The sequence below is a fragment of the Globicephala melas genome, chromosome 12 (assembly GCF_963455315.2).
Source record: "Globicephala melas chromosome 12, mGloMel1.2, whole genome shotgun sequence".
In the NCBI taxonomy this organism is placed as follows: Eukaryota; Metazoa; Chordata; class Mammalia; order Artiodactyla; family Delphinidae; genus Globicephala; species Globicephala melas.
The window spans coordinates 13,033,888-13,061,757 of record NC_083325.1 but is presented as its reverse complement, the minus strand read 5'-3'; the positions used below and the strand labels follow the sequence as shown (position 1 = coordinate 13,061,757).

Genomic DNA, 27,870 nt, shown 5'->3' with positions numbered 1-27,870 from the left:
TGAGAGCACGATTCTGTAAGTTTTTGGTCACAAACCCTTATCAGCAAAAAGTGGAGACTTTGACTTTCTGTTACTGACTATGATCACAGATGTCTCTCCAGAAAGAAGGAGTTGAGGGAAATTGTTCCCACCCATGTAATTATTCAGGACTAAGTAAGTGCCCGGCCTGGAGGCAGGAAGGAGAACATGCCTGTGAGCCCACCACACATGGAGAAAACAGTTTTGTTTCATGTTGCCGGTGGGGCAGGAAGTGGCACCATGTTGCGTTTTATGAAATGAGTTCTGTGCCTGTCCCTGGGAGCTGTTGTTCAGAAGACTGGGTATAATAAGCTTGCCAGGAGTTTTCTTAAACATTGTTTGTGTGACCGTTATTCAACACTGTGTAGGACATAAGGTGTTTTTATCCTCAATTTTATGCTAAGACTTTTTTTTTTTTTTTTTGTGTGTGGAACGCGGGCCTCTCACTGTTGTGGCCTCTCCCGTTGCGGAGCACAGGCTCCGGATGCGCAGGCTCAGCGGCCATGGCTCATGGGCCCAGCCGCTCCGCGGCACGTGGGATCTTCCCGGACCGGGGCACGAACCTGTGTCCCCTGCATCGGCAGGCGGACTCTCAACCACTGCGCCACCAGGGAAGCCCCTAAGACTTATTTTATCTGGACTAAGTGACGCAGTCAGCAGAACAGGAGCAGAACCAGAGCCAAGTACAAAAGTCTGTATTCAAATCCAGTCTGGTTTGACTAGGTTTTATTGCCATCTTAGGCCACTTGTTTATTTATTTATTTTTGGCTACGTTGGGTCTTCATTGGGTCTTCGTTGGTGCACGTGGGCTTTCTCTAATTGAGGCGAGCGGGGGCTACTCTTCCTTGCAGAGCACAGGCTTCTCATTGTGGTGGCTTCTCTCGTTGCAGAGCATGGGCTCTGGGTGCACAGGCTTCAGTGGTTGCAGCACACAGGCTCAGTAGTTGTGGCACATGGGCTTAGCTGCTCTGCAGCACGTGGGATCTTCCCAGACCAGGGATCAAACCCGCATCGCCTGCATCGGCAGGTGGATTTTTAACCACTGCGCCATCAGGGAAGTCCCAGGCCACTTATTAAAGACATGCCATTTGAGGGTAGAAATCTCTCAATCTGCATCCCCAGCACAGATGAAGGGGAAATTAGATCAGTTGCCTTGGCAATTTTGTCCAATATTGACTCATTGGATAGGGTACCCAAACCAGGATACTCAAGGATTTCTAGATTTAATTTGTTTCCTTCTGACGGCATTGTTTATATCATCTGGGTGGTCTCCTACTTTCGCTCTTGCACTCTGTAGGCATATTCTCAGCACCCATGTGGGTGAGGGCCTGCTTTAGGTGATAAGCTCCTAAAAGGTCTCTGGAGGCCTGGTACAAGGCCCACACATCAGGGGGGTCATAGGTTAACCTGCATGGTGGGCCCAGTCCATCTCTGGTGGAGCTGTTATCTTACTTTCTCTTTGGCTAGTTACGTTCCTTAGAGCAGTGCCTCATTATACGCCTTTTCATCTGCTGAAACTTTAAAAATCCTTGCTAAAAGGAATACTGCAAAGCCTCTTTTTCATATTAAAGTATTTATTTCTATATTATACTTAGCAAGTGATGTTCAAAGAAAGGACCTTAAAAATTCTTCACATTGGGCTTCTCTGGTGGCGCAGTGGTTGAGAGTCCGCCTGCCGATGCAGGGGACACGGGTTCGTGCCCCGGTCCGGGAAGATCACACATGCCGCGGAGCGGCTGGGCCCGTGAGCCATGGCCGCTGAGCCTGCGCGTCCCGAGCCTGTGCTCCGCCACGGGAGAGGCCACAGCGGTGAGGGGCCCGCATACCGCAAAAAAAAAAAAAAAAAAAAAATTCTTCATATTGTCATGAAGGAATCGTAGAACCTTAGATGTGGAAGGAAACTTCACAGACACCCAGTTCAACCTGCTCATCCTACAGACTGGAAAACTGGGGCCCACTGGCTTGCTCTAGATTGTTGGCAAAGTGGTGCTAAGGAGGGTCTCCAGCGCATCTTTGGACTCCAGTCCACTGTTTTAAAGCCTGTGTAACGAGCACCTGATGTTTGCTCTTCTATGAAAGGAGAGCAGACAAAAAGAAAAATACCCTAGTTCTGGAATCAGAAGCATACAATATTCATGATCATGGGAACCCCTTACAACCGTGAAGCCCTTTGTAGTTTATGAATCTCTTGCACCCTCAGAAGTGTGAATTCATACTCAGAAGTATGAATACGTAAAATCAAATTTATTTGCTATTTTCTGAGTTTCTTAATTGGCCAACATTTTGCCCCTTTATAGTACTACAGTAATTTTTGGGGAGATTCGGAAGTGACTTCTGAGTTATCAACGAAATAAAATTACTAGAGAGAGGAAACCAGATCTACTGGTTTGATTTCATCTCAGTCATGATCTTTTAAAATCTATTTACTTTAACTAGAAGAACCCATTCCTTAAGTAAGGCAGCTAACAGGGAATTTTCTGAGGTTGCTTCAAAAATTTTGGCGATTTTGTCAGTCCTCCATTGGATGATGCTTCTTTCACCTTTTGTGAAAGAAATAGGTTTGTGGATTTTGATAACTACACACAGCAGATTTTATATCATCAAGTTTTGATAGAACGAGGAGGTCTAATGACATGATTTAAACTAAAATTCCCAGAATCCTTTGAATTTGAATGACAGTGTCTTGAGAAGAGGAGGGGGGTGCTAGAGAGTGGCTGCTGTATCATTAGTGGAGCCCTGAGGCTGGGATTGATCGCGTATGGTCGGAAATGAAGGAACAGCAGTGAAGCGTCTCGTGTGAGCTTGAAAGTTGTAAAGCAATGCTTGTGTGTAGGTTGATAAAAGGAACAAGAGTGGTTACTTTTACCTAGGCTCCGCACTAGGTGCTTTCATGTTGTCACTGTTCTTACAGTAACCTTCAAAGAGGTGCTCTGTTAGTATCTTAAAATTACGGACGAGGAAACTGATGTTTGGAGAGTGTCACTAACTTGCTCAAGGCCAGTCACCCAAGTTATGGTAGAGCTGGATTCAAGGTCATGTCCGCCTGTTCTGAAGTCCATAATCTTTTCATTGAACTTTTATTACCATGCTGAAAAAACTATGATTAAAATATTTTTCTGCTTTTCTTGGCAGTTTATTCCAAGATTGAATGATTTCCTTTTCTGGACATGTGCAGGCTCTTAACTTCTCTTCCTCTAACTATGGCTGGGCTGGACCTTCTCTTGTTTCCCATTTCTCCTGCTTAATCAGCACACAGCGGTTGGGGGAGCCCCTGTATCAGCCAGGGTATTAAAGTCTCTTTCTCTGACTTTTCCTTACTTTCCCCTTGGTGTTATGGGGAAAAGCTCTGTAGTAACTGAAACTGGGAGTCTTAGGAGAAAAGGTTCCACTGTGGGGTACACGTCAGCAACATTTGGTTCCTCCATTGTGGCTTAAGCAACCTGTGAGCTGGACTCTCATGCCGGCCCCCTGGTGAAAAAAGCCTGTTTTCATTTCTTCTCTTGCCAAGCCCAGCTGGATAGCGCAGGTGCAGGGCTGGCCTCTTAAAATAGAAGCCTTTGTTCCATGTGACGTGGCCACATGGAAACCCCCTCGCCCCTTCACCTGCTGTTCAGATTCATGAAATGATGATGATCTGTTTTCCACCGTGCCATTTTCCTGACTTCTCTGGGACCTTTCGTTTGTCAGTTGACGTTTCTAATTTCTTCACTTGTAAAATAGAGGTAACCTCGAGGATCCTTCCTAGCTTTGATATTCTGTGTCCATGCTTCTGATGAGAGCTCAGATCTTGGAATTCACCATCTCTATTTTGTTTCATTCTCCCAGCAATATTATTCTAGCAGGAGTAGCTGGGCCTACAAATGAGTCTTGTTGGTTAGAGTACATCATCCCACTATCTTGACTTCCCATTTGTTCTGCATCAGCAACCCTCTCTAAACAAGTGTCAAGCACCATTCAAAACCTTGAATAAACCCCCATGTATACATATAGGATCACAGAAAACAACAGGTGATTTAATTTAACATCAGGGAGGGTTATTTCCATGACAGCTGTTTTTCCCTTTCTGGCATAAGAATTAAAGATTCCTTTCAAAAGTTCTAAATCTTAAGAGATTAGACTTTTTTTAAAAATATAACTTTATTTATTTATTTATTTTGGCTGCGTTGGGTCTTCGTTGCTGCACACGGGTTTTCTCTAGTTGCAGTGAGCGGGGGCTACTCTTCGTTGCAGTGCGCGGGCTTCTCGTTGCAGAGCACAGTCTCTAGGCATGCCAGCTTCAGTAGTTGTGGCACGTGGGCTCAGTAGTTGTGGTGCACGGGCTTAGTTGCTCCGCGGCATGTGGGATCTTCCCAGACCAGGGCTCGAATCTGTTTCCCCTGCATTGGCAGGCGGATTCTTAACCACTGTGCCACCAGGGAAGTCCCAAGAGATTAGACTTTAAGAAATTGATATAAAACTCCTCTGGCTTTTTTTCCTGATGGTCAAACTAATCTTTGAGTCCTCTTCTCCATTTTTTGTAATTTAGGAATAGTAATGCCTCCTTCATGGGGTTGTTATGGGAAATAAATGGGAAAAAGGATGTGGCTCTGCTTAGGAAGTGTCTGACACATATTAGGCACACAGAAAATGTTTGTTCACTTAGGGTCAGATAATAAGTTACATTTTTTCTGCTCATGTGTGCTACCTATTGATTGGCGTGGCTACTGATTTGGCCCCATGATCTCAAGAAGCTAGCAATATTTTAATGAGCCAAAATAAACATATGAAACAATTAGAGAGCAGCTTAAATCAGGACATGACCAGCTGTTGCTCTGGGGATAAGATGCCCCAAGCAGAGCAGGCAAATTCTCACAGCGATGGTCTCTGAGTCAAGTTTTCAAGGAGAGTGGTGTGCCAGCATAGCTGCCATTCTAAGAAAGAGTCAAGGCCATAGGTTGTGGGTTCCAACAATGGGGAAAAGGCTAAGTAAAATTATGCACTGTCAATAAGAGAGAATGATGTGTATCTTTCACAATGATCAACATAATATCTAAGTCAAAAATAGAAGTGCTGGGAAAAACAGCAAGTGAAAGAAGTTGAACACAAAATTGTGGTAATGATGTGAATTACCCGTCACTATGAATGAAATACGTAAATAAATATTAGAAAATAATATGATGTGAGGAATGAAAATAATAGATGTATTAGGGTTATGGATTTATGGATAAATTTCAAAAACATTCTCTTTAGTATTCTTTCACTTTTAAGAATTGACATAGACCAAATATTTTGAATAGCTTCATACTGAATAATGGCTTGGATTGAATATTGTACCAGTGCATGGGTGAGGGCTCCATCCTTCTCTGGGGTAGGACTTCCTCTCTGATATTCAATGTGATCTCTGTCTTGAGTGACTTGATTTTTTTTTAAAGAGAAAAAAGTATAAATCCAGTAGGTTGTGGAGTCCTCTTCCATTTACATTCCTTCCATTACATTTACAATTCTTCCTAAATTCCCTACAACCTGATATTGAATCCAGAAGGAGGGAGAGGCCCTGAGAGCTCTGATTTTGAGCTTCATGGATTTGTCCTGCTACTTCTCTAGAAAATGTCTGGTTCCTCCATGAATCAGTCGGCCCCAATAGAGGCTCATATCTCTTCAAGAAAAAAACAATATACCAACCGTCAACTTGGCAAATGGATAATTTATGTTTTATTTTGGCAGACGGACCCTTTATTTTCCAAAGAATTCCTCATAAATATCCCTTAAAAATATATTGACCTTTCAGGAACACATTGCTTTCATGCAGTGACTTGCCCTATAGGTCAAGTCATGAATACTTAGGGCTGGTTCTGCTAGAGCTTGACCAACCCTAACCCTAACCCTGACCCTTTTTTTTTTAGGGTTCTTGTTAAGGGGAAGAATCTGAGGAGATGCAACACAACCGGGACCCTCAGTAGTCTTCCAGCTTTCAATTCGATTTAAGTCAAATTGATTCGACTCTGTGCAAGCCCATCCAATGTAAACTAGTCCAGTCTAACCAGTCCAGAAAACATGTGGGTGTTTTGGGCCAGTGACTGAGGATCAGTCATTCCCCCCGAATCAGAAGTTAACACAGCAGCCTGGCCCAGGTTGCCCTCTAATCTTTCCTGCCACCACGGGGAAGCCTGGGGCCCTTTTCCACTCACTCGATGTGCCAACTTCTCAAGGCCTCCTTGCCTGAGTCTGCTAGAGGAAGGAGAAATGGGCAGAGAGCCTCAAGACTGGCTTCTAGTCTCAGCTCAACTTCAGCTGCTAAGTCATTGGAAGTTAACTAGTTATCTACTTAGTCAAATACAAAGTGCTGAATAAGTCAGTCAATCTCTCGAGGGCTTAGTCTCCATACTTATTACACTAAAGAGGGTAGACTGACTTTTCTGGCTGCTTCTCTTCAGTCCTAGTGGTCTGTGAATTCACCTCCAGCTCTTTTATCCAAACGTCTTGATTCATTCAAACCAAATCCCAATCACTGTGATACTTTTAGCTGGCTCTTCTCGGGGTGATAGCGCTCAATTTGGCACTATTCTAATTTTCCCATGTCTATACTCATTTTGGGGGGGGGCAAGGATTATGTTTGTTTGTTTGTTTGTTTGTTTGCAGTATGCGGGCCTCTCACTGTTGCGGCCTCTCCCGTTGCGGAGCACAGGCTCCGGACACGCAGGCTCAGCGGCCATGGCTCACGGGCCCAGCCGCTCCGCAGCATGTGGGATCTTCCTGGACCAGGGCACGAACCCGTGTCCCCTGCCCCGGCAGGTGGACTCTCAACCACTGCGCCACCAGGGAAGCCCTATGTTTTATGTTTTACACAGACTTCTTGAGGGTAGAACTTGTGACTTCCATGTTCTTATATCTCCTCACAGTGACCTGAACTTTTAGGGCCATTGTGAAAATGACATTCTTCTCGGTGAGTCTATCCTTCCTTTTAGAGTCCCCTGTCTATAAAACATTCTTCACTCAAGAGTAAAAAGTTATCAAAATTTAAATAAATCCTTGAATTTTTATAGCTCCAATATTTCCTTTTAGAGTAAATGTTGGAAGTAACTTTATACACACAAAATTTTTTTTAAGATTTATTCTTAAAACTAAATGAGGTGGTTTGATAAATCTGTCTGGTGTGAAACACAAACAATCATTTCCAGTTGTGAAAGAGCAGTGATTCTAAGTTATTTGGTGCAAATAAGCAGTTCTTTCCTGTCAACTCAATGACTTCTCACCTCTGGTCAAACCATTCTGCCCAAAAGCGTACTTCCTTTCCACTGGAAGAGAAAGTGCCCATCATGTGTGCACAGAGGTGGAGAGAATGGCATGGTGCTGGGTAGGGTGTGGTGTTGGTGGATTTGGATTAGATGATATGGGATTGTGAGAAATGACCCTTCATTTCTAGGTGGCTGGCTCCAGAAGGTGCAATCTCCTATCCTTACATGAAATCGGAGCTTACATTCATTGGAACTGAAGGCAGCATAGAGCAGATGTGCTATAGAAGGACAGCAAAGCAACAGGAAGACCAGTCCCTGAAGTTCACTTTTGGAAGGTGGATTCCAAGTCCAGCGGGACTCTTTAGGAGGACCTGGATGGTCAGATCCAATTTTGTTGTTCCAGGCAGGTGGTTGTGTTGAGCAAAAGGAGGAACAGGCTTGAAATCAGAGGGCAGGTATCTGAGAGATGGCTTTTCCACTTGGGCAAGTCTCTCAGTCTTTCCGGTTCTGTTTCTTCATCTGTAAACTGGGGTAATAGCGTCACACTCTGTGAGTTGGTCTATCCAAATAACAAACAAACACAACCACGCATACAGAAAAACAACCCCTATAATAGTTCTCCCGACATATATCAACCGTAAACAATTCATTATTCATTCACTCATTTATTTATTCAACAAACGCTTTTGCAACCAAGGCACTGTGCCTTGTGCCAAGCACTGCAACAAGTATACAACTGCAATAAAAGTGAAGGTGCAAAAATTCTAGTTCAAGTCCTTAATAAATGGTAGATGAATCATAAACCAAAGCATGGAAATAAAGAATGACTTGCAGTTGGTTCTCCGGCTACTATTGTGATCCTCAAATATTGTTTTGGTGCACAGTTTTTGAGCAAAACAGTGCCAGTTTCTTTATAATGGACAGAAGGCTCTCCTTTTTCGGAGCTTATATTTTGATGGGACATAAAGGCAGAGATCCTTGGGTCTTACACAAATCAAATACATAAGTGATGGATCGTATGTACCGAGCACAGTGATGTGGGGAATCAAGAGAGTAGACTCTGGGTAAAATCAGCAGAGTTTCTCATTATTCACAGATGATCTTTTAGGGAAGGTGGGACATCTGGGGGATATCTGGAGGTCAGCTGAAAATAGAACCAAGTTTTCATTGATTTTCAGACATACCTGCAGATACATAATGAATGACTTATGAGGTTAACAAGTTTGATACTGTTCCATTGAACAAACCATTCATGCCCTCCTCATTTTGGAGTGTGTCGTAAATCTGGCAACACGGGTGAGAAGTTTATTTGCAACTGTCATATCGGATAGGCCTAGAGAAAACACAGCTTGTTTGCTTTTACTTATTAACTCTGACTGCAGTAACCGGAAGAAGTGCATTCCTTTTTCTTACCTAAAAATTAGGGGTTACTATATTTCTGAGCAAAATGCATATTAGAAAACCATGTTGAGGTTGAGAGTGGAGGGAGCCAGTGGCTGGGGTGAGAAATGCTCTGGACAGAAGCGTGTGTCTGTGGGTCTGCGTGTGTGTTGGTTGGGGGCGAGGAGGGTTGCACTGTATCATTTTTCACATCTGTCTGTTCAGCTTCTCCTGTTTCAAGAACTTTGGATTTTTACAGTCAATTTAGGAGACACTGTGTCTTCAAGCATTTATAATCCTCAAAGAGTAGGGAGGGGGAAGGGAGGAGAAGACAAGCTCACATCAGGGCAGGAAAGCTGAGTCCCATCCAGCCCTTCGGTTTGGGGCTCTCTTCGCAGTTGCTGCAATCCGGGGAAATCTTTGCATCTCAGGGTGGCTGATCTAGTCAGTAAAGTCATAGGAGACTCTTTGCTAGATCATCACTGCCAGATTATTTAATTGCTAGATTATCATCTAGCATTGGAACCCTGATACAGTGCATGGCAGACCAGCTGATCATCACCTCAGTGCACAGCCTCTCTCAGAAACCCGCAGCCTGGGCTGGGCCCTCAGGGGAAAGACCTGATGACCACTGTCTTCAGAGCCTCCCCAGTTTCTCTCTGTTTCTCTGTCTTTTTGTCTCTCTCATTGTTCCCCTCTCTGTCATCTTTTGTCTTTCTTCCAGCTCTCTTTATTTTCCTTTTCCTTCGAATCCTGTACAAAATGTGCTTTAATTCAACACGCTTTGGAATAAAATCATAAACATTAGTTTGCTAAATAAAACACTGCACACACACACACACACACACACGAAATATTTTCTATTTGTTAAAACAAAAGAAGAGAATTTAAACAGCTCTCCGGAATGTAGAAGCCTGGGGCAGATTGTCTGTTTGGATTGGTGATCCTCAGTCCAGAATTTCCTCATGTCTGGATTGTGGGCCCAAAAAAGAAAATATATGTGGGAAACCCATATGTGGATCTTTGAGTCTGTGGAGAGAATAGAGAAGTGAATGGGAGTAGGAGGAGGTCCTCATTTTATTCAGGTCCAGGGAACAGATTTAAGCTTCTGTTTGGTGACCGAGGATCTTAAAGGGCTCAAGGTGAGTGTTTGTAGGTCATGCGGCAGCCCCACGAGGTCAGGGGCAGCTGTGTACTCCTCTCCACGGGGCATCTTCCCTCGCCTACCTCCCAGCCCCCAGGACACAGACCCTAGTGCTCATAAATGTCTATAGAACGAAAGAATCCAGGAATAGGTGTCGGGTCAGAAGTTGTAAGAGAATGGCTTGAATATATTCTGATTCCCCAAGCTCTTTATCTGTTTATTTTCTTATTCCTCTCTATCCGTGCTGTTAGTTTTTTCCTTGTTATGTGTCTCTTTCCAACAGGGAAGGACAAAAACCCCAGTTTCGGTTATTAGAGGATTTCAGTAAATGAGCCATCACCTGTCTGCCCATGAACCAAGTGGGTGGGAAGCCAGGTCTTCTGTCCAAGAAGAGTTTGTGATGCCTTGGACTCCAGAGTATCCTTTCCACAAGGCTATAAACACACTCTTAGTTCACTGTCCTTCTGGTGAGGAAGACAGCTGAACGGTTGGAACACTTGAAACCACGTGGTGCTATCTGGAGAGCACATTTCTTTCTTTTTTTTTTCAGCATGAAATATTGTTCTTTTGGGAAATGCACCTTCTACCTTAATCCTGCAACCTTTTTATGTTCCATTATGGTGTCAGGAACGATGCGCTGGGGGAGGAAATACCCTGAACTGAACTTGATCCTTAGGCCCGTGGGTGAGACATTGTAGCAACAAATAGTTCCTTCACTCCATGCCTCAGTTTCTCTATTTTTCAGATTGAGAGATTTTTCTTGCTATACATGTCAAATAGGTAAAGAGGAACGGGAGGACTGTGATGTTTTATTGCAAATTGGAAGAAATGAAGATTTCAAACCAAACTAAAAAAGGTTTCTTTGTGGAATCACCGCAGGGAGAATACCCACTGAACGCAGCCATGGAATCCGAGAACCTATTAATAATTAAGAATCAGAAAAGATCATGGATTGACCATATACTCTGTGACCTGCCCTGTCCTAAGTGGACTATATACAGTATTTCATTTAATGTTCATAGTAATACTGAGACAGAGGTTTTACTTCTGTTGCTTTAGTATAGACAAAGAACCTAAGACCAAGAGGAGGTAACTAAGTTTTGAAGTGATGAGTCCCCATGTCAGAGGTCCTTAACCTATGGCTTCCCAGTCACAGGGCTGGAGGCCTGGAGTGATTTGTGAGGATATCCTTGGTGTCAGGTAAATCCCAGGTTGACTGATGTTTGGGCAGGAGGATGAAGGTATGTATTTACCCTGACCTCCAACGTGTATTATGGGCCCATCCTGTGTGGTTCCACAGGGTTCTTTAGACATCCCACCCTCCATCCCACTGCTCTGTGTGGGATTTCTGCTAACTTGTTTCTGCCCTAGTCTGGGAGCTCCTTGAGGTTGAGAGCTCTATGTCGTTCACTATGTTTCTGCAGAACATAGCGCTACACAGAGCCCGGTAGTGAAGATGCTAATCATAAGGTTTGTGGAATGAATGAAGGTGGGCCTCCATCCATGCAATCACACAAACGGGTAGTTCCTATAGTAGTTAGGATTGCTTGGGGTGGAAGGGCAAACAGCTAACCCTGTGCCTAGGGTAAGGGCCAACAGATGGCCGAATGGATGTGTGGATGGCTACACGCATGGATGGAAGGGGGAGATAGTACAATAGCAGAGAATGCTTCTGTCCTGGGCACTAGGAAATTTATGAAATATGTTCTGAAATGTTGCTGTGACTCCTCCCTATCCTTCCCAGCCTCCTATCCCTGAGATGCCCAAACTATTCAGCATGAATTTTTTCTTGCTGCTCTCAAACACTTCCAGGACCTCTGTGGGCCTCATGAGGAACCTGCTTGCCCACAAGTTCTTTCTCACATGCTGTGTATGTAGATTCTCTTACTGTATCAGACCACTTAGGGGATGCTGACCATTCTGGGCTGAGGTTTTCAAGTAGAAGAATTCTAGGACTGGAGATGGGGCAGTGGGGTTTGGTAGAATGGTATTAAACAAGGTTAGGGTTAGGGTCCATGTTACTTCCATTGCAGTGCTGGACACAGACTTAGCCAGGTGCTAGGGGGGCCCCAGGTGCAGGGGGCCGTGGAAAGTACTGTAAGGGCGTGGAGTGCACCACCCAGCCTGTTGAAGGAGGATGGGAGTGAAACCAGCAGCTGTGCTCAAGGTTCTGTTTTCAGTTCCCCAAAAGATCTTCTTGACCAAAGCGGTGTGACCGTTGCTATGACAGTTGCTATCTTGGTCCTTGGTGCTCTCCTTTGTAAGATGTCATTACTTTTTTGGTCTTCTCAGGCCAGTCACCATGAAACTCAGTAAGAACCAATCTGGGGTTGGGGTGGTCTGGGCATGGTTTTGGGGCCTCAGCACTGTGATGGTGAAAAACATTGGGGGTGCTAAGAGGGACATTTGGTTAATGAGTTATTTTTCCAAACTAGACCAACATACCTAGTTGTCTTAGGCTTGGCTGACCCTCCATTTTTGCTGAGGGTCTTGAATTCCTCCCCCTGAGAAGTCTGTAATGAGCTCATTGTTACATTTAGTAAAAACAAAACAGTTAGAACACTGGCTTCGAATCTCAATTCTGTCTCTAAGTGACCAGGCTATGCCATGCTTTTTAGTCTCCTCATCTGTTAATGAGAGATTTGATTTCTAAGCTCCTCTCACTCTAGGACTCAATGATTCTTTGCCCCTGAAAATGGCAGCTGTGAATAGTGGTTATTAAGGGATTGTGCTTTAGAGTTTGGGCTCTTGATCAGGTTGCCTGAGTTTGAAAACTGATTTTGGTATTTACTGATTGTGTGACTTGGACACAGTGCTTACTCTAAGTCTTAGTTTCCTTATAATACAAACTACCCATGGGTTGTTGGAGGATTCAGTGACATGATCTCTGTCAGTGTTGAGACATTACTATCCATTACTCTATCACAGAGTACAAACCTATTACAACTCAACATGTTTTGAGCCACCAGCAGTATTACAGAAGGTCTTCTCTGTGTATTCTTTGTTTCCTACCTTGACCATCAACATGTTACAGTGTCATGGATTGGAGGCAGCTCCTCATTTGCTCTGTGAGCCCCTGATGAAATAAAAACTTGTATACTTTCTTGAAAAGAACTCATAGATAGAAGATCCTTATTCACCATCCAGCCCAACACTTTTGCTAGTATTATAGGAGTTGATTGAGGCCTAACTGGTAAGATTACAAACCAATGACATTGAAAACCTACAGAGAACCTGCCACGTGCAAAACTATGAAAAAGACATGGTGGTTTGGGCTTGGTAACCGTAGTTTAAGTCATGGTTCTACCTCGCATGAGCTCTGTAATACTAAGCACTTGACATAACGTTCTTAGTCTCAGTTTCCTCATCCATGAGGCAAGGACATCAGTGCCCATGGACACCCCCTTCTCTTCTGTTACTGGGTGAGCTGTCTGTGTTCCTAGCTAAGGGCAACACCTCCACCTGTGCTCCCCCTTTCCCACCTCACCTTCTCAAGGACATGCTCCAGTAGTTTTCCCTTCTCTCTCCTACAGCACCAGATCTTCTTTCTCTACTAGATGATTCTCATAAACATTTGTCAGGAAGAAAGAAATTTTCCTCTACCCTTCTAGGTTTTTCTGGCTGGTCTGAGATTTAAATTGACCTGAGACAGATTAACAGGAGAAAAACACAGTTTAATACCTGCATAAGTGGGAGAGACCCAGAAAAACTGAGCAACTCGCCAAAATGGCTGCAACCGTCACCTTAATTACCATCTTCAGCTAAAGACGAAAGAGGATGTTGGGGGTAGTGGCTTGGGACTTGAAAGGGGTGGAAGGCAATTCACATGGAGATGGAAAGGTAAATTGTGGGTAAATAAATGTTTTCTGGGCAGGCAGAGATAATGGGACATGGAGTGGACTCTGATCTCTGAGAGTTTCCCCACCACACGCAGCTCATGTTCTTTGTAGACATGTCTGGTGATAGCTCTACTCTGGGAACAGGCCCTCAATCTAAATTTTTTTAGGCAGTTACGGGGAAGGTCAACATTTCTTCCTGAGTCTTTTGAGCCTTAATTGTTTTCAGCTCAAAATAATCCAAATGCCAGAGAGACATTTTGGGGTGACAAGTTTTGCTCCCAACACATTCAAAAATGCTGTCATTTCTCTTCTCTTTCCAGATACTGCCTCACTCCTCTCCTTCCCTTTTCCAACTCTTTCCTTGAAAGAATTGTTCATGCCCACTGTCTCCACTTTCTTTCCTCTGATTTTCTTTTGAATCCATTCAGATCAGACTTTTGCCTGCCATTCTATAGAAACTGCTCTTATCTGTTCACCAGTGACCCCCTACGTCACTCAATCCAATGGTCCATTTTCATTCCAATTGACAACTGATCAATTTTCCCTCTCTAGAACATCTCTTCTCTTGGATTCCAGGACAACACTACTCTCCTGATCTTCCTTCTTCTCTGACCAATCCTTTTCAGTCTTCTTTTCTGGTTCCTTCTCATCTCAGTAATCACTTAATGTTGGAGTGCCTCCCAGTTCAGTGCTTGGATTTCTCTATCCATGCTCACTAGCTAGGTACCCTCTCACAGTCTGTTGCAATCTGACGGCTTTTAACACCATCTGCATGGTGATGACGCTACATTTATGTCTCTCGTACTGACCTCTCTCTTCTGAATTCCAGGTTCTTATATCCAGCTGTCTACCTGCCATGTTTGCTTGGTTGTCTAATAGGCATCTCAGATTTAACATGTCCAAAATAGAGCTCTTAAATCATCAATAATCAAGGCAATGTCTATTGGTATCAGGATAGACAAATAGGCCATGGAATGGGAAAGAAAGCATAGAAATAGACCCTACTTTACGGGGTCAATTTATTTCAACAAATAGGCCAAAGTAATCCAACAAAGGGAAGGAAAGTCTTTAAAAATAAATGGTGCTGGAACAACTGAATATTACATGGAAAAAATGTATGTTGACTCCTATACCTCGTACTAGATGCAAAATTAATTCCAGATGGGTCAAAATTGAGCTCCTGTCTTTTCTTCCAGACCTGCACATTCTGTAAGCTTTCTTATTTCATTAGAGCAGCTCTATCCTTCTAATTCCTTAGGCAAAGAACCCTGGGTGCACCCTTGTTTCCTCTGTCCTTCCCCACATCCACACTGTCAGCATGTCCTATTAGCCCTACTTTCAAAGCAGCACCATCTCTTACTTGGGTTCTTCTAGTAGAAAGAGGAAAGGGAAAGGGGAAGTGGAGATAGATGTTTATCTGTTTGTCTTTTTACACTGTGCCTCATTCAAGAACTGACAATTCCAAGGTCTAACTCTTCCATTGTGTCCGCAGCCTAACAAGTCTCTTTGTTCTTTCTTGAGACCCCGGACCCCAGGGATCTCAGGTGCCTGCCAGGCCTCTTCATCTTCCCATAGAAGGTGCCACAGGTCCACAGACTACTGGTCATTTCCCATTTCCCTAAACCATTCTCCTGTCTGATGCTCTTGCTTCATGGGGCTGGTGTAACCTTCTTGTGCATCACTTGGCTGTCCTATTGGACTGTAAGAGCATTAATGGTTTACTGAGGCTGACTTGTCAGTACAGATGGAAGTTTGTTGAGAACCGAACTCTCATCTCTGTCATCCCCATTGCGTTAGTTTGCTTGGGCTGCTGTAACAAAGTACCAACTGGGTGGCTTGAAACAGCAGCAATTTATTCTCTTTCAGTTCTGGAGGCCAGAAGCCTGAAATTAAAGTGGTTCTTCCTTGAAGCTCTGAAGCAGAAGCCACCCCATGTCTCTTTCCTAGCTTTGGTGGCTCTCCAATGATCCTTGACATAAATTAGCTTGCAACTGCGTTACTCCGGTCTCTGCCTGGCTTTTTCCCTGTGTGTCTCTGTATCTCTAATCTTCCTCTCCGTAGAAGGACACCAGGCATTAGATTTAGGGCCCACCTTAATCCAAAATGACCTCCTTTTTCTTTTGTTTTGCATTTTATTTTATTATTTTTTTAAATTGGGGCATAGTTTCTTTACAATGTGGTGTTAGTTTCTGCTGTACAGCGAAATGAATCAGCTCTATGTATACATACATCCCCTCTTTATTGGATTTCCTTCCCACTTAGGTCACCACAGAGCATTGAGTAGAGTTCCCTGTGCTATGCAGCAGTTCTCATTAGTTATCTATTTTAAACATAGTAGTGTATATATGCCAATCCCAATCTCCCAATTCATCCCAATGACCTCCTTTTTTAAAACTTTTTTTTAGAACCTTTTATTTATTTAGTTATTGGCTGCACAGCCTGCAGGATCTCAGTTCCCTGAACAGGGATCGAATCTGCACCCCCTGTTGTGGAAGTGCAGAGCCTTAACCACTGGACCACCAGGGAAGTCCTTAAAACTTTTTATTTTGAAAAAATTATAGATTAACAGGAAGTTGCAAAGATAGAACAGAGAGGTCTGGTGTGCCTTGCACTCAGTTTCCCCTGATGGTTACTTCTTAACATGATTACAGCACAGTATCAAACCCAGCAATGTGACATTGGTACAATGTGTGTGTATCATTTTATGTCATGTTATCACGTGTCTAGATGTATGGAACCACCACTGCAATCCAGAAACAGGATTATTCTCTTACCACCAAGATCTCCCTTCATAGTCACATTCAGTCTTTTTTCCCCCCACCATCCCTCACCCCTGGCAACCAGTAATCTATTCTCCATCTCTACAATTTTGTCACTTCAAGAATGTTATGTAGGGGACTTCCCTGGCAGTCCAGCAGTCTTCGGTGCAGCCGAAAAAAGAAAAAAAAGAACGTTATGGAAAAAGAATCATGTACTATATTACTCAGCCATAAAAAGGAACGAAATTGGGTCATTTGTAGAGACATAGATGGACCTAGAGACTGTCATACAGAGTCAAGTAAGTCAGAAAGAGAAAAACAAATATCATATATTAACACATATATGTGGAATCTAGAAAAATGTTACAGATGAACTGGTTTGCAAGGCAGAAATAGAGACACAGATGTAGAGAACAAACGTATGGACACCAAGGGGGGAAAGTGGTGGATGGGGAGGTGGGATGAATTGGGAGATTGGGATTGACATATATACACTAATATGTGTAAAATAGATAACTAATAAGAACCTGCTGGGTAGCACAGGGAACTCCACTTCGCTGTACAGTAGAAACTAACACAACATTGTAAAACAACTATACCCCAATTAAAAAAAAAAAAAAAAGACCCATGTACTATGTGACCTGTTGAGACTGGCTTTTTTTCACTCAGTATAGTACACTTCAGAATCATCCACGTTGTTGCATGTATCAGTACTTTGTTTCTTTTTATCGCTACACGGCATCCGTGACATGGATGTATCACAATCTGTTCAGCCTACTGAGAATCATGTTGAGGGATCTACCGAGTCACCTTTTGTGTCACCTCTTGGGGGCCATGTTGGTTGTTTCCAGTTTTTAGTTACACATACAAACCTGTTATGAAAAGTAGGTACAGGTTTCTGTGTGGATGTACTTTTTCATTTTGGGGGGTTAAATGCCCTGGAATGCAATTGCTGGTGTATTTTGTTTCGTTTTTTAAGAAACTGACAAACTATTTTCTAGAGCGTTGCCTGAGGCATCCTACTTTTCTACCAGCAGTGTATGAAAGATCCAGTTCACTGCATCTTCACCAGCGTTTCAGGATTCACATCTGCAAAAACCCTGTTCCGAAATGAGGTCACGTTTATAGGGACTGGGAATTTGAGCATATCTTTTTGAGGGACACAGTTCAACCCATAACACCTGTCTTCACTTCTTTGGGTCGTGGTGGGTCTGGTTTCAGAGTTTTGCTTTATGAGAAGACCCTTGCTTGGGATCAGACGTGCCATTGATTGTTGAGTTTTGCCACCAGAGATGAATGAGAAAGTTTATGTCATTTGAAGGGACATTACTGAGTCTTTCTGAACTCTACTCAGACCCCCAAAATTTCAAAGACGTGATAATAATGAATATTCTCAAGCGGTACAGTGTCAGTGTTGTCCTTCTATCCACTTCTTTCCATGAATGTTCTTTCCCACTTGCTCCAGGACTGACAAAGGAAAGGAAAAAAGAAGAAAAATTGGGTTATAAGTCTATTTAGGGAAAGGACAGCATTTTAGTTACTTCTGTACCTCTCTCAGGGTATAGGCTAAGAAAGGTGCTCAGTAAATGTTTGGATGGATGAGTAGGTGAGAGGGGAAGGGCTGGGGTCTGGGGGAGGACAGTCAAAGTTGGTTTTATATGTGCCCCTCCTGCCCCCCGCTTCCCAAACACATAACCTTTCATACATGGGATCCCAGTACCTGGTCCATGTTAATTCCATCCTTTGCCCATTGTTGAATGTCTGTTCCATTCCATTTCTACATGTGTATGCTCCTGGTTAGCCAGATAGAGGAGGAGTCCCTGGGAAGGTAGCATTTGACCCTCTATTCTGTGCAGCAGTGTAAGTACTGGAAGGCAGAATTGTATAGGTGTCAAGAGAGCAGAATTAGGGGACTTCCCTGGTGGTCCAACGATTAAGACTCCTCGCCCTCAATGCAGGGGGCATGGGTTTGATCCCTGGTCAGGGAACTAGATCCCACATGCTGCAACTAAAATATCCCTTGTGCCACAACTAAAGATCCCGCATGCCGCAACTAAGACCCAGTGCAGCCAAATAAATAAGTATTAAAAAAGAGAGAGAGAGAGAGCAGAATTAGGCAGGTAGGGATTTGATTCCTGGACCACCACTTACCAGCTGTGTGGCCTTGACCTATTACTTATGCCTCTTAGCCTCTCTTATCTGTAAATTGAGTATATTTCTTTATGTGAACTTATCTTGAAATAGAATGTATATAAAGAGATGTGCACAGATCATAACTTTACAGCTCGATAAAGTTTCACAAAGTGGCACACATTGCATCGTCAAAACTTCATAAGCCCCTTCTTGTCTCCTAGGCACTACCTCACCCCACCCCCCAGCCAAAAGTAATCCCTATCTCAATTTCCAGTTGTATTTTTCCTGGTTTTGAACTCTATATAGATGATAATATATAGGACATGTCTTTTGTGTTTGGTTTCTTTTGCTTATGTCATGTTTATGAGATGCATCATTATTGTTGGGTACAGTTGTAGTTTATTAGTTCTCTTACTGAATAGTAGTCCAATGTGCAAACATGCTACAATTTAATGATCCATTCTCCGGTTGGTGGACATTTAGATTGTTTCCAGTTTTTGGCTTTTATTAATGAAGCTACTCTGAAAAATTCTTGCATGAGCTTTTTTGGTGGACAGGGACACAGTCATTCAGGTGTAGGATTGCTGGGTTATAGAGTATGAATATCTCTCAGCTTTATAGAGCCTGACTCACATTTTTTTTTTTTTTTTGTGGTACGCGTGCCTCTCACTGTTGTGGCCTCTCCCGCTGCGGAGCACAGGCTCCGGACGCACAGGCTCAGTGGCCATGGCTCACGGGCCCAGCCGCTCCGCGGCATGTGGGATCTTCCCGGACCGGGGAACGAACCCGCGTCCCCCGCATCGGCAGGCGGACTCTCAACCACTGTGCCACCAGGGAAGCCCCGGACTCACATTTTAATGAACGCTTTTAACCGTGTAACGTAGTGAGAATTAAATTATGTTGTGGAAAGCAATCAGCATGGTCTTCGGCAGATAGAAGGCCCTCGATATGTATTGTGTGTAAAATGCAACAAAGGCATCATATTCCCTTAAGTTGAAGTGCCGCAATGGACTTAAACATTTCCTATTGCTTGTTCACTTACGTCGTTATCATTGCTTTGTTATTTTACATAGATGTTATTTTACATGGATGACTCTTTTTCTAGCTGTTCGCTTCTTTTGATAGATTTGCTTTTGGTAAATTAGATTCTACTGGATCAAAGAATATGTGATAGTAAGAACCGTCACCCTTAAAAGGACTCTGAGGGCCTGCTGAAGAGGGGAGTCACAGAGGCAAGCATCTCAATCCCAATAAAATAGATAATAAGAACCTACTGTATGGCACAGGGAACAGTACTCAATACTCTGTAATGACCTATATGGGAATAGAATCTTAAAAAGAGTGGATATATGTATATGTACAACTGAATCCCTTTGCTGTACCCCTGAAACTAACACAACATTGTAAATTAACTATATTTCAATTTAAAAAAAAAGGGGGGGCTTCCCTGGTGGCGCAGTCGTTGAGAATCCGCCTGCCAATGCAGGGGACATGGGTTCGAGCCCTGGTCCGGGAAGATCCCAAATGCTGCAGAGCAACTAAGCCCGTGAGCCACAACTGCTGAGCCCGTGCACTGCAACTACTGAAGCCTGTGCACCTAGAGCCCGTGCTCCGCAACAAGAGAAGCCACCACAATGAGAAGCCCGCTTGCTGCAACTAGAGAAACCCTGTGTGCAGCAATGAAGACCTAACACGGCCAAAAATAAAATAAATAAAATAAATAAATTAAAAAAAAAAAAAGAGGCAAGCCTGTCATAGCATGGCCCGGGAGAGGGCTGGGAAGATAGGCGGCTTGTGGGTTTCATGGAAGAGCGTCTTATAGGGGACAGTACGGTAGGGTAGAATGGAGGATGATGATTTTTATAAATGATGGTGTCGTTTTTAGCAACTCAATATTTAGTTCCTTAGAACTGCTGGCAGCGGTCCCCAACCTTTTTGGCACCAGGGACCAGGTGGAAGACAATTTTTTCACGGGGTGGGGGGGTGGGGGTGGGGTTGGGGATGGTTCAGGTGGTAATGCAGGCTATGGGGAGCTGCAGACGAAGCTTCTCTCACTTGCCTGCCACTCGCCTCCTACCGTACGGCCCACTGGGGACCTCTGCCTTGGAAGATAAACTGGGTCATTAGAAAAACAATGTTTTGTTCCTTTTTATGGCTGAGTAATATTCCATTGTATATATGTGCCACATCTTCTTTATCCATTCATCTGTCGATGGACACTTAGGTTGCTTCCATGTCCTGGCTATTGTAAATAGAGCTGCAATGAACACTGTGGCACGTGACTCTTTTTGAATTATGGTTTTCTCAGTGTATATGCCCAGTAGTGGGATTGCTGGGTCGTATGGTAGTTCTAGTTTTAGTTTTTTAAGGAAACTCCGTACTGTTCTCTATAGTGGCTGTATCAAGTTACATTCCCACCAACAGTGCAAGAGGGTTCCCTTTTCTCTACACCCTCTCCAGCATTTATTGTTTCTAGATTTTTTGATGATGGCCATTCTGACCGGTGTGAGATGATATCTCATTGTAGTTTTGATTTGCATTTCTCTAATGATTAATGATGTTGAGCATTCTTTCATGTGTCTGTTGGCAATCTGTATATCTTCGTGAGGTGGATGGACCTAGAGACTGTCATACAGAGTGAAGTAAGTCAGAAAGGGAAAAATAAATACCGTATGCTAACACATATATATGGAATCTAAAGAAAAAAAAAAAAAAACGTCATGAAGAACTAGGGGCAAGACGGGAATAAAGATGCAGACCTACCAGAGAATGGACTTGAGGATATGGGGAGGGGGAAGGGTAAGCTGGGACGAAGTGAGAGAGTGGCATGTCCCTATATACACTACCAAATGTAAAATAGATAGCTAGCGGGAAGCAGCCGCATAGCACAGGGAGATCAGCTTGGTGCTTTGTGACCACCTAGAGGGGTGGGATAGGGAGGGAGGGAGGGAGGGAGGGAGACGCAAGAGGGAAGAGATATGGGAACATATGCATATGTGTAGCTGATTCATTTTGTTATAAAGCAGAAACTAACACACCATTGTAAAGCAATTATACTCCAATAAACATGTTAAAAAAGGAAAAGAAAAACAATGTTTAAAAAGCTTAACTCAGGAAGGAGAGAGAAATCACAGGTGCAAAGATTCACTTTATTTATTCATTTTCCCCCCAACATTAGCATGATTAAAACCAAAGAGGGGGAGGACGGTGAGGTGGGGAGATGGGCTGGAGGATTGCAATAGGGAAAAGGGCCCGAGGCCTGAAGAGGCGAGGAAGGGGGCTGGGACCCAGCCCAGGTGATGGACGAGCCTGCAGGCCTCTCGCTCTAACAGTCGTTCTTATTGAAGCTCTTGACCAGGGCGGAGGCCAGGGACTGGTGACTGACCTCGCAGGTATAGAGACTATGGCTTTGGTACTCGGAGCTGGACAGCGTCAGGGTGCTGCTGAGGCTGTATGTGCTGTCCTTGCGGTCCTGCTCAGTGAAACTCTCCTGGATGTTGCTGTCTTGGACAACTCCATCCACTTTCCAATTGACTTTGATAGTTTTGGGGTAAAAGCCATTCACTAAGCACATGACAGAGGCAGTTCCGGTCTCTAACTGCTGTTTGGATGGTTGGAAGAGGAAGACAGATGGCTGAGCATCAGAGCCTGAGGAAGGAAGCATAGGGGGTGGTGTTTAAGTAACAGGGAAGTTCTCCACTTGGGTGCATTGTTTGTGGGTGAGCCTGGAACTGCAAGGGACAGACATGCAGAGAGCAGCAGGCTTATTCTGTGGCATCCAGGGAGCAACTAGGGAAGCCAGGAAGGATATTTCTCATCGCCATGATTTGGAGATTTTCCCCTAGCCCCTACCCCTTAAGAAAGTTCTAAATTGTTTTGTTTGAAGTCTTTGCAGCCTTTCGAAGCTCTTTGCATGCCCTTCTGACCTTACCTTTCTCTCCTTCATCTGTGTTCTCTGCCTCCTGCAGGGAACCCAGTGCTTCAGGCCAAGAAACAAAACCACTTCATTGGACCCGTCAGAGTTTAGAAGTGAGAACAGGACTTGCACAGATCGTTTCCCCTGTGCCTCTCCTAGTTCTGTGCAGTGATATCAGGCTGCCTTTCACTTCCTGGGCTTCCTTCGGGCGTGTTGGGGTCAGACCCACCAGGCAGGGTGAGCCCCAAACTCAGTCTGGGCCCGGGTCGGTGGGGGGATCGGCCACTTCACCCTCTGTGATCAGGCCAGCAACTCACCCACTCCTCGCCAAGGCCTCAGAGGGAGACCTGGGTCCTGGCCTGATGGCTGTCACCATATGGGGCAAGGTTCAGCCAGACCAGGAGGGTCAACTGTAATTTTGGCCACCTGCCCAGGAGGAACTGGCTAGCTTCACTTCTGAACATAAACAGCTGCCAGATGGCCTGCTGGGAATCCCCTTTGTGGGCCTTCAAGCCCTCAGGTGGGAGAGCATGAGTTAAATAACAAACCAAGAATCTTCTTTTGCTGTGAAAAGCCACAGATAAGGGAAGAGATTTTTATAAAGCTATAAACCTTTATAAAGCTATAAGTCTCCATGTTAACCAAGCAGTTTAATACAAGATACTGAAATTTTAATGTTTTGATACTTTCTTCTCTTTTAACCATCATCACTATCTTTTTCAGAGAATTTTATAAAATAGCCTTAGTAGCAAAATAATATGAATTCTAGAAAAAAAGGAGAGGAAATATTCTATGAAGATACTCCTATTTGGGTCAATTTTTGATAGCTTTAAACTTTCTATCTTGCATTAAACAATTAGCATATTTGATATGGAAACTCTTGTAAGACCTCTTACTAGCTTTCTAATGGAGTTTAAAATTTATTAAAAGATGTTTAAAAGGCCCTAAATACAGTTTTAGAACAAGTTTAAAGTACTTGATTACAAGTTTAAAGTAAGTTTAAAATACTTACATGGTTTAAATAGTTTGAAAAGGGTTTTAAAATGGCCCTAAAATAGTCCTGCCAGGTTGTCACAAACCAAGAATAATCTTTTTCAAGTATTGCTTTTGAAATTACCTGGAGTAAACAACGACAATAACAAATAACTAAACTATGTTAAAGTGTATATAATTAAAATAGCCCGATTAAAAACGTTCTAATCACAGAATGTGGGGATTGGAAAATATATTCTATTAAGTTTTTATCAATGGCATTTACATATGGTTAGATATTTTGTACACCTGAAATATAATCCTACTGAAGCCATTAAATTTCTGAAAATTAAAAACATGTCACAAATTTATCTGATTTTTTGTCAGCAAATATATCTTAATGATATTTATTTTGAACTCAGTAAAAATTAATTGATCAAAACCTGAACGGCCAGATTGTTGCTGGCCTTCAGTTATATTTTTGCTGGTGTCGATTTTGCCCTGAAACAATTTATATATATATATATATACGTATATATATGTATTTCATTTGGATTGAGCCTTTATTACTTAAATAACATTTGATGAGAAGATATTTAAGAAATTACATATCCCTGCAAAAAAATAGCTTTAAGTTCTTTATAGTCTTCTACTGGAAATTTTTATTAAGAGGATATAATAATGTGAATTTCATTTCTGGAATCGCTAATAAAAATCAGGTTTCTCCCTGTTTTCCCCATGTTAACTCATGCCCATCACATTTCTGTTCTCTTCCGTTAGCGACATTATTTGTATCACTGTGTTAGGAAAGAGGGCCACGGCACAGCTGAACGGGCGATCGCGGGGTTGCCGTGGCCTTTGGCGGCATTTAGCGGCCAGGTGCGCCGTCACCAGAGCCCTGGGACCCGGCCGCCAACGTCATTCAATCACGAAAAGAGACCGCCAAGAAGTCTACAGACCACCCTAGCTGTGCCACGGCCTCCTCTGCAGTATAAAAACACCAGCAAGTAATAACTAGGAACATACTCATTAAAATATTTCCTATTTTTCTACATGTCCGTGGGCATCTAAAAAACGCAATTATTTTATTTTCCTTCACTTAAACAAATTACTTCAAAACTGAGCTTTTGGGGACAACCGTCTTTCCTCCATTATGATAAGAGATCATTTCCAGTTTAGTCTAATATAGAAATGTGGCTTTCTAAAAAAGAGTAATCTGTTAAGGTATAGAATTTCTAAATATTGACAGTTTAGCGCTCATTTTAGCCTCTAAAAATGACGGTGCTTCTGATTCGCAATTAAGCGGCACCTTTAACACAAATAAATATGCTTTTCTAACTTCTTACTGATTTTGTAATGCATCCTATTGATTTTTATTCTTATAAAATAATATATCGGACACAAGAGAGAAAACAGACTAAGAAATACATTTCTCTACTTTTCCGTGTTGTACATACAAGCAAAAATCAATACAATATTCGGCAAATTTCAATGAAAATTAATTCGCTTTAACTCTTTTAGAGCTGCAAGGATTCCTTTTTCATCGACACTAATTTTTTTTCCCTTTGAGTCATTCAGTGTAGATTAATCTTTTTGTCTACAAACCCAGGTTTGGAGCTGAGTTTAACTTTTGAAACTGATAAAAAATCTGAAATGTTCTCACTTACCCATCTCCACAAAACTCATACTTAAGCCTCTAAAAGTCAACACTGGCATTTAGACCCAGACACATTTCAGAAGGTAGTAGAGAAAAATTACTTACGTTTAATCTCTAGACGTGTCCCTTGGCCAAAGGTGGTCCTCAGCGTTAACTTAATTACTTTCCCCTCAACAAAAATCTGTTTTTGCTGCTAAAGTCATTTGACTGTCAGATACAGAGAAAATCTGGCCATTTAGATGCCACGTCAACTAACTAGCTCTGTGCTCTTCTGAGACAACCTGATGTTCAGTCCCTTTCTGATCTCATTTTCAGAAGAATCCCATTCTCTTCGAAAGTGACCTCAACTCACATCCCAAGCATGAAAACCCCCAAATTTCACGACTCTATAAGAAAGAGGAGTAGAGAAGTGCACTTACGTTTGATTTCCACCTTGGTCCCCTGGCCGAACGTATAAGCCACAGTGAGTGAGCTAACACACCCCCCTGATCAAAAACCTCCCTCTGAAGCCAATCACAGGAAAAAGGCTAATTCACAGAAAAATCCAGATTTTTCTTCCCCTTTCTCTCCACAAACCCTACTCTCCTTACAAATTCATCCACTTTTCTGTTCAGCTTAAAAATTGACTATCTTCTGGTTTTCTGCCTTTTAACTTTTGGGTCACCAGGAATGGCTCATTTAACCAAAATGTCACAAATTTGCACAAATGATACAGCAGGACAAAAACCGCACAGATAACTGAGCAAAAACAGATAACTGAGCAAAAAACAGATAACTCACATTTAATCTCCACTGTGGTCCCTGGGCTGAAAGTGAACCACGGTGATTCCCCGTAACTTCCACTCGCACAAAACCCTACCCTGAAAGGGCAGCAAACCCCCTTCCGCAATTCAGTTATTTTGGTTTGGAAATCTTAAAAATTAGTCATCAGTTAGCCTCCTGTAGAACAATTTCCCCTCCTCTGTACCTAATCTGGGAATGAAATTTGTTTTATCCCTGACACCTAATTAATGAAAACACGCAAAAAGAAACAAAAAGCAAACCAATTAGACAGAAACGGCAAAGAATCGGTTGAAAAAAATACTTCTGTTTGATCTCTATTTTGGTTCCTGAGCCGAAAGTATACACACGAAGTGTATACACTGAGGAAAGGCCGTGTCAATAAACTAGTCTGAGAGGTTCTTGGATTTATGCATGAGTGATGGAAATAAAAAATTTGGGGGAGAATTCCAACAAACTCATCACTGAAGCTGCTTTCCATGTGGCCCGCAACAAAGTTAGATTCTTAGAATAAATTCTAAACTGCTTGTGGGGATAGAGAGAGAGAGAGAGGGAGAGGCTAAGTGCATGTTTATAAGTTACCCTGAAGACTCTTGATAAGCTATCTTATCAATGTTCCTCAGCTCTAATATTTCAAGAAACACCATTTTTGGTTTTTATTTGACATGATTAACCAGCCTATTTGAGAGGTCTGCCTCCCACCAGTACCATAGAGTAAATCACCGAGCATTTTAGAGACACAATGACACAATTTTGCTCTTCACAAAGGTTGAAGGATGGGGGCTTCCCTACCTGCCTGCTGAATATTTGTGTCTGATAATCCATCCTGAAGTTTGTGGTTCAAAGGTTTTCTTCAGCTCATCATTCACAGTAGGGTCCCAGGCAGGTGATTCTTTTTTTTTTTTTTTTTTGCTGTACGCGGGCCTCTCACTGTTGTGGCCTCTCCCGTTGCGGAGCACAGGCTCCGGACGCGCGGGCTCAGCGGCCATGGCTCACGGGCGCAGCCGCTCCGCGGCATGTGGGATCCTCCTGGACCGGGGCACGAACCCGTGTCCCCTGCATCGGCAGGCGGACTTCCAACCACTGCGCCACCAGGGAAGCCCCAGGTGATTCTTTTGACTTCAGTTTGATCCCTCCCTCCTTAGGATCATATTTCTGTCATTTGTACTTGACTTAAGCTGATATTCCAAAAGGGTAGGAGGAAATTCTGGAGTCCACATTCAGTGGTGCTCAGAATCTGATCAATTGCTGGTCTTCGGGCCAGAGTGCCACAGATGGACATCTGCCCTGCGTCTCCAAGGGGGCAAGGATGGCTCCATTAGCCTGGAAGGAGGGAGGCAGAGGAGGTCACTTGAAAACTCGCTGCTGGTTTGCTGCCTTGGAGCTGTGCCTCTTTCCATTCATCTCTGAAGAGAGACATGCTGAGAGAAGCAAAGTCCTTTGCCCAACCATGTGCAAACGCGTGTGCCGTAAACGTGACTCAAGATTTTGGTCCCACTCTGGAAAATGTAGACACTCATCTTGTTTCCACAAGGACATTAAGGCTGCAGGTGTTTCTTGACGTTCTAGAGTGAAAGCGACAACAGCAGCAACGTACCAGGGCTTATGGACCCTTGGAGATTTACATATTGAGGCTTGTGGTTTGCAGCGGGTTTCCACTAGTGATGAGCCCTTTGAGCTCGGCCCTGGAGTTCCCTGGCTCCCTGTCTGTCTGCTTGGCATCCAGCCCTGCGTCTTCTCTCACCCTACTCAGAGAAACCCATCGCAGACCAGCTCCGCAGGCAGCTGTGGAGCTACGTGAATTCAGGTTTGGCTCTTCACACTTTTTGCCTTTGTTGTCAAAATCCTCAGGTCCTTTATGGACACTGCACTCTGCTTTGTGCTGGCTCAGGGACCCTCACTGAGTGCCCCCTCCCACCCCTCTGACCATGCCCCCCCCCCCCCAGTCTTGCTTATCTTGACTAAGGACCTGGGCTCTGCGTCTTTCCTGCCCACCCTGCGACATTGCCTCATTCCCTCAATATGTATATCCTTATCCCATTTCAAAAGGATTTCAAT

The 27,870-nt window shown here is 43.4% G+C and overlaps 2 protein-coding genes across 3 annotated transcripts in view; one reads left to right on the top strand and one right to left on the bottom strand.

Annotated features, from left to right (window-relative positions):
- RPIA (ribose 5-phosphate isomerase A) overlaps positions 1–27,870 on the top strand; it is a 162,888-nt gene that overhangs the window by 44,173 nt on the left and 90,845 nt on the right. The window lies entirely within an intron of this gene.
- LOC115842465 (immunoglobulin kappa light chain-like) overlaps positions 21,690–27,870 on the bottom strand; it is a 58,561-nt gene continuing 52,380 nt past the window's right edge. The window contains exons 3-4 of the mRNA XM_060309630.2: positions 25,452–25,504; positions 21,690–22,135 (exon numbers count right to left, since the gene is read on the bottom strand). Coding sequence (XP_060165613.1) covers positions 21,813–22,135; positions 25,452–25,504 — 376 coding nt within the window. The 3' untranslated portion in view covers positions 21,690–21,812. The remainder of the gene's footprint in view (positions 22,136–25,451; positions 25,505–27,870) is intronic.